We start from the raw sequence: 10,207 nt of genomic DNA on the forward strand, positions 1-10,207 counted from the left end.
GAAGTGCTTGAACATAATCTCAGCTTCTGGGCAAGCTTTCAGCATACAGGAAGTATTCCCACAGAGAAACATAGTCTTATGGGGAACCTGTCATCAGAAACTGCCCTAAAAATAACTACCAGTTACCCCTGAGGGACTGCTTGCAGCACTCCATTAAAAGGGTTAAATGGACAATGGCACAGGAGGAAAGGGAGTTAGAAGGTAGATGCGTGACTCTGGAGGCAACATTCATAACTTACCCCACTGATGCGAACAGAGACGTATTTTTTTCACTCAGCAAAAATACTTTGAACAGGGAAACCAGTCAAGCAGCCCGCTAGCCCATCTCATACACCAGAACAATTCCTCCCCAGCTGTCCTCCAAGTAAAAGGCTCAGATGGCGCTATACACACCGACAACCCAGCTATCCTGACTACTTTTAAAGACTTTTATAGCGACTTGTATAACTCCCGCTACGAGAAGACTCAGGAGGAAATGCAAAGCTACCTGGGGTAACTGACCATCCCTAGACTGACCATTGAACAACAACAGGCACTGGATGCACCAATCACTCTGACAGAACTTCAGAAGCCTTCTACGAGGCAAACATAGTCCTTATTCTAAAACCTGATAAAGACCCAGAAGAGTGTGGGTCTTATAGACGCATATCTCTTTTAAACTCGGACTATAAACTACTCACAAGGGTGCTAGCCAGCAGACTTAACACTGTGATTACTAACCTGGTACACCCCGACCAGGCAGGCTTCATGCCGGGGCGAGGTACTTCTGACAATCTCAGGCGAGCACAGATTTTGACACAGATAGGAGTAGCTAGGGAAGACGATTGGGCCCAGCCAAGGCTTTTGATTCTGTAGAATGGCCATAATTGCTAGCTACCCTTGAAAGGTTCGGCTTTGGGCAAGTGTTTATTAAGTGGGTGTCACTGCTATACGCGTGTCCTAGTGCATCTATAGCACTCAACGGGCAGATATCCTGTAGCTTTTCACTGGGTAGGGAAACACGCCAAGGGTGCCCCTTGTCGCCCCTTTTGGCCATTGAGCCGCTTGCCCTACGTCTCAGAAGTGATACAATATACAGGGGCATGGCAGTCACAGACCAAGAGGATCGCCTGGCATTATATGCCGATGATCTTTTACTGTTCCTCTACAGCCCGGACACCTTGCTGCCAAGGGCCATCCAGCTAATAGACACCTTTTCCCCTTCTCTGGGCTCCTTATCAACTAGGGCTCCTTAATGTACTTGTCACCTGAAAGGGATGACGGCACCCAATGTGTCTCGAATCTGCAAGTCTCCACAAATTTTAAATATCTGGGCATTGTCCTGACTAAAGAGTCAGCTAGAGTACTGGCTATGAATGTAGATCCTCTCATGTCACTGTTCAGGAATACATTTAGGGTATGGTCAGGGATTCCCCTGTCCGTCCCAGGCAGGATTAACTTGGTAAAGATGGTGGTCCTTCCGAAATGCCTATACGTACTGCAGCATGTCTATGTCCCCATCCCGCACTCCTTTTTTAAATCCCTAGACTCTCTAATGATTACATTTCTATGGGGTCACTCCAGATCCAAGTTGCAATTGCTGAAATTACAGCTCCCTAAGGTGCTTGCTGGAATGGCATTACCAAACATCTTTATCTATGACCTAGCAGACCAATTAAAATTCCTGGGTCCCTGGTTGGGCACTCTGAATACTGACTCCTCTGAACAACATTTAGCTTCCTACCTAAACCTCCAGTCCTTATGGGAAGTCCTCGAGGGCTCTAATTCATATGAAGGGAGGCTTCTACCTGCACATCAAACGGCACGCAAGGTGTGGCATGCAGCTAAAAATCACTCCGACTGAGGGTGTTATAGCCCAGACCCCACTGTGGGGAAATAGCACACTATCACACCTTGCTGAGCTGAATGAAAGCCAATTCTGGTCAGACATAGGGATAAAAACTCTAGAGGACATGTATGTAAATGATGAGCTGGTTTCTTTTGATTACCTGCGAGAAACATATGACATTCCCCACAGGCAATTCTATAGGTATCTCCAGATCCGCCATGCCCTATCTGCACAGTTCCTAACCCCTGGTCTGCATGTCATCAAGTACCCATTAATTGGGGTGATACGTTCGCAGGGACCCACAGGAATTATTTCTCTGATATATTCATACCTGATCAATGCTAAAGCAACCTCCACCCCCCTGCCAGCCCTAGACAAATGGAAGTCTTTATTGCCCAACCTTGTTGAGGAACAAGTGGCAGAGCTGTATCAGTTGCACCTCTTTGTCTCCCCTGCTGTTACTAATAGGATGATACAGTTGCATGTCATACATCAAAATTATCTGACTCCCCAGAGACTATTTAAAAAGAAGCGGGTCCCCACCCCTGAATGCCACAGGTGTAAGCAGTCACCAGCTGACTTCCCCCACATGATATGGGACTGCTCGATCCTGCAGGGATACTGGCAAGAGGTTCTGACCCTGTAGATAGCAGTATTAGAAAAGCCCATTCCACACACTCTAGAAATATCTATGTTTGGCATTCTAGATGAGGAGGTTTGGACACACTATGAAAACATCTTCTTGCGAGAAACATTGTTCTTAGCTAGAAAATCCATTGTACTGAGGTGGATGGATCCCAGGCCCCCCACGTGCAGCATGTGGAAGGGTCTGGTGAATAAAATAATACCTTATGAAAAGGTGGTATATAATCACAGGAAATGCCCTGCGAAATTTAACAAAATATGGGATAGATGGTGTAACTCCTCAATCACAACCCCAAGGTCTGGTGACATTGCAGTCGCTTCGGGGAACCGGGCTTAATCATTGTGAAAGATATAAGCCAAGATACATTCTGAAGATACACTCAGCATAGATCCTCCGAGTGGTAACCACGTTACACAACCCAGTAAGTAATCAGGTCCTTTCAATTGACTTCCTTACCATCTTAGTCTGGTAAGATTATATTAAAGTCCAAAGCAGCAAGTTCGTTATGATGTTTTTGTTGTAATGTTAACTTAGAAAAGGTATGAAACAGGATCAGCTGTATAACCATATGGAATCGCATGTCATGATACAAGCATTTCTGTAAACAATTAATCTATGTAACAAATGTACAACACTCTTCTTGTAAATGATGTTTGCAAACTTTAATAAAACTGAGTTTAAAAATAAGAGAACTGAAGCCCAATGTACCAACAATAAATTTGTGGTGCCAAATTGCTGAGTAAGCGCCTGAAGTTAGACTAGATAAGTTGTTAACTAGATAATTGTTAACCCGTTAAGGACCATGCGGGAATGCGGCGGGACCAGGTAAGTAAATCTACCCCAATGTGTGCCCTGAAAGCTCGCAACAAATATAATTTTTCTAGTTAGCCAATAAATCCTTAAGTATCAGGGGCAGGTGCTACTTTGCTTGTACAGAGCTCCCTTAGGTATGTCTATATAGGACCTCACAGCTAACAGTGCATGTCACAGCATATGAGAATCAAAAGGTCTTAAAGACTGCCCACGGAGTTTAGAGACAAAATAGTGGCAAGCCACAGATCTGGCCATGGTTAGAAAATAATTTCGGCAGCACCCAAGGTTCCTAAGAGAATCGTTGCCTGGATAATCCTTACATGGAAAAAGTATGAGACGGACACAAATCTTCCTCAACCTGGCCGTACAGCCAAACTAAGCAATTGTGCAAAAAGAGCCCTGTTAGACATAAAGAAGAACCTCAAGATCACTGTGCTGAGCTTCAGAGATGCTGTAGGGAGATGGGAGAAAATTCCACAAAGTCAACTGTCACTGCAGCCTCCAGCAGTCAGGGCTTTATTGCAGAGTCTGTCAGGGAAACCTCTCGTCAGTGCGAGACATATAAAATACTGCATACAGCATTTAAAAAAAAAACACATGAAGACCTCCCAGACTATAACCATACATCTAGTCTCCTGGAAAACCATACAATGTAACACATCATTTTCTATTGCTTTTTTTTACACTCATTTTCTACAGTAAAATGTATATTATTCCTATCTTTACTTTTATACCTGTTATTGGATTGATTTCCTTCCCACATTCTTTTTTGTCTAAATATACCTTATAGGTTCTGATAAAGGTAGGATAGACTGAAACGTCAACATTTTTGGATTTCTATATATACTTCAATAAATTGGAATATCTATTTTAACACATTCAACAGTGGCAGTTATTGTTATTGTGAAGATTTGGGTGGTACCCTACCTGAGCACCCTAAATCTGGGCAGCAAGGTGGCTCAGCTAACACTACAGTCTTGGGGTGCTTGAGTCCTGGATTCAAGTCCAATCCAGGTCAACATCTGCAAAGAGTTTGTATATTTACTCCATGTTTGCATTGGTTCTTTCCCGGGTCCAAATGTTACCTCCAACACTCCAAATCATGCTGGTAGGTTGAATAGAGGAATAGTGGCCGTAGATGGATGGACTTTAGAATTGTACCATTAACATAACTATTATTGAGGCAAATAGTAATTCACATGGTTAAGTTTTTAGTACAAAGCCTCTCATAATAATATTTCCCTTTAATGTGTAATAACGGGAATAAATAACTGTCATATCTAGTATTTCAGCAGAAAATGTGCATTTTTGGAGAAATATTTTGATTGAAAGATAATCCAGTTGAAGGACTTGGTGCACTAAACTAATCTGTCTCATCAGACCAACAAACTTATCTGATCTAAAAAAAAGGCCAATTCAAAAGTGGTAAATCTAAGCTTACCGTATGGTTCAGTGAATTGCACCCTTAGACTCAGCTAACGAAATTTGCGTTTATCTGATTATTAAAGGGCTGCTGAGCACTGAAATATGAAGTGATACTTAATCCGATGACCAAACCTCCACTAATATTAAGATTGATGGGACAGGGAATATGTACAGGTGTGTATTTATAGCGAATTAAACTCTAGGAATTAAATATTCCCCCATTAAAATCCCTTAAATACTCGACACGTATTATGTTTTCTTGATTTCTCAGTACTTATAATGATGTTTGGTGTCTCCTACATTGTCACAGACATATTTCAACTATTTTAAATATTTACCACAAAAAAGGGTACCCTGTAAAATTGCAAAAATACATCTCGGCATAGAGGGCATTCTGTAGCATTGTGATCTCATGGATAATACGCACATCTGTGCCTGCTTCGTACTTAATGTTAATACCGCTGAGAATGTGCTGATATATTTTCAAATTGTTCCATTCTGTCCTTGCAAATCTGAACACTGGTGTATTCTTTCCTAGCAGCCTTGATTGATTTACACCATACCGATCTCTGCTCTGGTTTACTATCAGTTAATCTGCTGTGATATATAGGATCTCTCAATGATGCCCAGTCTGATATCAGACAACTGATCCAATCATCTTTTGGACTAGGGCTCTGACATCTCATAAATAGTTCACCGGACTATTACTCTTTGTCTGCAATAGACTTGTACTGAGCTAGCTAGCTTCATCTTTTTGCCTACTAATCTTGTACTGCATTGTCCTCTTGGTTCTGACCAAGCTACTATCTATCTCTCTTTATAATATTTAACCTTTGTTTGCACTTTGGTGCAGGAAGGGAACATTGACTAGTTTTCTCCTACAATTAGGAAAGGTAGGGCAATTGGGCAAGGCCTGTCTCACCAGTCCATTAAATAGCCCCTTTGGTAGCCAAAGGTGTCAGACTACATAACAATCCACGGAGAGGGGAGGGAGAGAATAGAGTACACAAATTTCTATTCAAAATTGAAAACACGCGATTCACTAAGATCGTGCATTTGATGTAGTGCATGAGTCACTTCCCCGCTCAGGTCCGCTGGAGTTCACCTTCTTCCTGGTGCATGTAAGTGCATTGTCTTGAAACACAATTTGAAAGTTAAATCCCTCTCTCAGTCCGAATTAGTCGGATCATACAACGGCACTCCAACCCCCCCCCCCCCCCCCCTAGCGCAGCTGTGCCAAAAAAAGATTGTGTGCGACACAATGGCAGTGCAGACACCTGTTAAGTACCTATCAAAGCCGTGCAATCCTCAAACACCAAGTTATTCCTCACGTAAACTTCCTAGACTGTTGATTGGAGCACAGTTTATTGAAAGTAAGACTTTCTTCAAGTCTATTAAATTCTTAGTTAATTTTCTTTTGCTTCTGATTGTCTTCTAATGAAGGTACATCCCCAGATACTAATATCCACATGAGAAGAAGAAAAAAAACATATCCTCACTGATTTCACAGAGGAATTTATCAACCACTATATATTTCCATGTTCAAAAGAAAAAAAAAATCACCAACTGAATATTATGGGTCATGAGGCAGCACCTTTACTTTACAGTCTTTGGATTCAACTTTAGAACATTTGAATCCTACTATGAATTTACCAAATATCATCAATTTTTGTTTTTAATTTGATCTCACAGGTAAGACATTGTAGTAGCAGAATGTCAGAATATTTCTTTTCAAAGAAGAGGAGGATTTGCAGGACATGGTTATCAGTAGACTAGGACTATACCTAAAGAAGAATAATAAAAACATAACAATATTATAGCGGTTATAAATGTGGATAACATGTTTCATATCTGCACCAGGATTTTCATTAGTTAGTGTAACATATGCAGCGGGTAAATCAAGACTCCAGAATTACACATGTACAGTACAAGTTTATAATGTTATTTGCAACCTTTAAAATAATCACTAAAAATATAATACTTAGATAAAAGTCTGGGCCGTTAAAATGTCAGCAGCATAATAAGCAATTCAAATTTCAGCTTTCAAGTATATTATGTATAGGCAGTCCTCAGGTTATGTTGAATCAATTTTATTGAACATTGAACAATATAAAACACAAGTCACAATACACTAGATGAGAATATATAACATCAGTCCTCAGGTTATGTACTGTACAAGGTAGGTTATTTAGCTTTGATCTTAAGTTGAATTTGTATCTAACCCAGAAAAGGTATAATATATATTGTAACTTCAGACAAAATTTTATTTGTCCCAGTGACAATTGGATTTTCAACATTTTTGTGTTGTCAATAAAGCTTTGTGACAGACATAACTGCTCATTAAAGCCCGGGACTAAAGTAAAGCATCTTCAGAGCTTCAACAGAGGTCACAGTGATGTCCATCTGGAAATAGGGGTGGTCTGTAATTCAGGTGTCCTTAAGTTATAACAGCCTATTCTGTAGGACTATCAGTTGTGTATCCACCTGACTTCTGCACAACACAACTGATGGTCCCAACCCCATCTATAAGGCAAAAATCCCACTTTTTACCCCTGACAGGGCACCTTTCATGTGACAACTTTTCAGGTGACTACCTCTTGTATCTCATCAAGAGAAGCCAAGAGTGTGCAAAGCAGTAATCACAGCAAAAAGACCTGGAAGTAGTTTCACACTTTTTTGTTAAGTCTATAATTCCACATGTGATAATTCATAGTTTTGATGCCTTCATTTTGAATCTACAATTTTTGTAATCATGAAAATACAGAAAACTCTTTGAATGATCAGGTGTGTCCAAACATTTGGTCTGTACTGTGTATATAGATACATATCTGCTTTCTTGAAGGGGAATCCAATTCAGAGTTTATTATTCTTCCAGCCGTAATCCTCATTCTCTCCTACAGAAGCCAGGTTGGGACAAACTTTATCTAAGTGCGTTTAGGCTTAAAATGCTTCTTTCAAAAATCAACATTTTAAATCCACTACAATAAAATGGTTTTATACGTAAAAATTTCCTTGATGTACGATGTATACTTCATATTAATTTTACTTTTCTAGTCTAAACCTCTTCTTCTAAACATCTTATAAATTTCAGAAGATGGATGGATTTAATGGTACATTACTAAATGAGTTCATTCTCATGGGAATCACCGATAAGCAGTTTCCCCAGAAATTCCTCTTTGCTTTTGTACTGTTTTTTTACCTTCTTGGCATTTGTGGAAATCTCACCATAGTTTCATTGGTGGTCAGAGATCCTGTTCTACAGTCTCCAATGTATTTCCTCCTTGCCAATCTTTCCTTTGTGGATATGATATTTTCTTCAGTGACAGTTCCAAAAATGATGGTTGGGTTCTTTACACAGAACATAATTAGTGTAAAGGGTTGTATTACTCAAATGTATTTTTTCCATTTTTTGGGATGTACAGAAGGTGTCCTCTTGGCTTCCATGGGGTATGACCGATATGATGCAATCTGCCTCCCACTACGATACATAAACATAATGGGGAGGTCTACCTGCATCCAACTGGTTTTGGGCTCATGGTTTACAGGTTCTGCTTATTCATTTATTAATGCCATCATGACATCTAAGCTGCCATTTTGTTATCATAACAAGATCAAACACTTTTTCTGTGATGTGAAGCCGGTAATGAAGCTGGCTTGTAAAGATACTTACTTGAATGAGATCATTGTTACCACAGCAAGTGGCTTTTTCAGCACAGGCACTTTTTTGCTCACTATGTTGTCCTATGCTTACATCATTACTCATGTCCTGAAGATAAGATCTTCAAAGGGAAGGTTCAAAGTATTCTCAACATGTTCCTCACACTTGACTATTGTCATTATGTTTTATGGGACAGCAATGTGCACTTACCTTGGACCTGCTTCAGAGACTTCATTGGAAAAAGACAGGATTGCTGCCTTGTTATTTACAGTCATTACTCCAATGCTCAACCCTATAATTTATACATTACGAAACAAAGAAGTAAGGGATTTATTTAGAAAACTTATAAAAAGGTCAAATATTTCTAGAATTTTTCTAGGTAAATAGCTTTTACAAAATCCCTAAATCATTATGGTGCCATATCTAGCTGTAGATTCAGGATTTTAGAAGCTACGGTTTTAAAATACTCTTAGGTATTTGTTTCTTATTACTACCTCTTGAGAAAAATCAAGCACTAATATTCACAAGAGGACAACTAGCAAAGTCACTAGCAGTGAACAGCTGGGGCGTATACTCTGGAACTTTGGTGTGGTGTTTATGATATTTATATATGCCCCTGCCTCCATCAGATCATATAAGGACTCAAGTGTGATGCTTTTTATACCTAAAATAATAGAATTTCTTTTATTTAAATTACACATTAATGTTTTGGGGTCCACGTAAATAGTTTACCTTTTTAGGGTACACCCTAAAATAGGTGGCAAAGAGGACACTTGTACTTATTAGGGCACCCATACGGCATTTACAGTTTCTACCTTGTAAACAGTAAAAAATGGGGATTGTTACTGCCTAGAGACACAATTTTTACTTTCTAAAGGCCACAATAGGGAAACTCTAGCTGGCATCCTCTCTTCTTGCCATGGGTACCAGTTTCCTTTCCCTGCTATAACTTGCTATATGATAAATGTATAATTATATGTTTTTGTATAAGATTTTGTAGGGAAATGTCTTTGAGCTTGCTTTCTTAATCCATTCAGAACCAGTGAACATTGAAAAGAATGTTAGGAGTTAGAGTTAGGATTAAGGTTAGGTTATGCAAAATCTCCACACCAGAGCATGGTTTCCATTCAAGAGCACAGGCACATCACTGGAAGGCAAGACACTTGACCAGTAGAGTACTTTGCCAGAGTCCAATTGCCAAAAAAGACTACAGTCAACAATGTAGTTGAGGCAAACACAACGGAACAGTGGCCAGAGAATGAATGAACTGGTTAGGTTTCGAGTACACAGCATCCAATAATACCCTTACCAGAACAACAACATGGAAACACAGCTCCAAACACACCATGGCTTTGTTGGTACTTCAGCAATGGTCTATAAGACCATTTCTTTTTGATTAAACAACATCACCTGTATCAAATGTCCTCCTTGTGAGTAAGCCCCTGTTGCATAGCAATTTGTAATGAAGACTAAATTAATAAAAGAGCGCTGTGAAGGACAGATTTCCCTCATTGTCCCAGAGTTAAACCAATGAACCCATGGCTGCAATGCAGGAGTGTTGGTTGCTGAGTTTCTATGCTGCCAAAAATAGTTGTTGTCCGCTATATACATTTTACATCATTCTAAAAGTTACAACTCATTGGAGGACAATTATCACACTTTTTTCAGTTTTTTTCTCTTTATTCAAATTAAACAAATTGAATAAAAGTTAAAAGAGTGAAAGATCATTTAATTTAAAAACAGAGAAACAGCGTGACTATATATTTCTATGTCGATGGCCAGTGATTTGCGCTATATACAAAACCAAATATTAGTTCCTAGGGGAAGAAATCCTTTG

At 39.6% G+C, this 10,207-nt stretch overlaps 1 protein-coding gene across 1 annotated transcript; it reads left to right on the forward strand.

Annotated features, from left to right (window-relative positions):
- The first annotated feature begins 7,806 nt into the window (after positions 1-7,806).
- On the forward strand, positions 7,807-8,757 carry LOC140070090 (olfactory receptor 12D1-like). Its single transcript, XM_072116423.1, has one exon. It carries the CDS (start codon positions 7,807-7,809, stop codon positions 8,755-8,757), a length of 951 nt encoding a protein of 316 aa, XP_071972524.1.
- The last annotated feature ends 1,450 nt before the right edge of the window (positions 8,758-10,207 follow it).

This window comes from Engystomops pustulosus, chromosome 7, assembly GCF_040894005.1.
Source record: "Engystomops pustulosus chromosome 7, aEngPut4.maternal, whole genome shotgun sequence".
Taxonomy (NCBI): Eukaryota; Metazoa; Chordata; class Amphibia; order Anura; family Leptodactylidae; genus Engystomops; species Engystomops pustulosus.

Excerpts from the sequence above, each read along its gene's own strand:
- LOC140070090 (XM_072116423.1), top strand. The coding sequence starts at position 7,807 with ATGGATGGATTTAATGGTACATTACTAAATGAGTTCATTCTCATGGGA.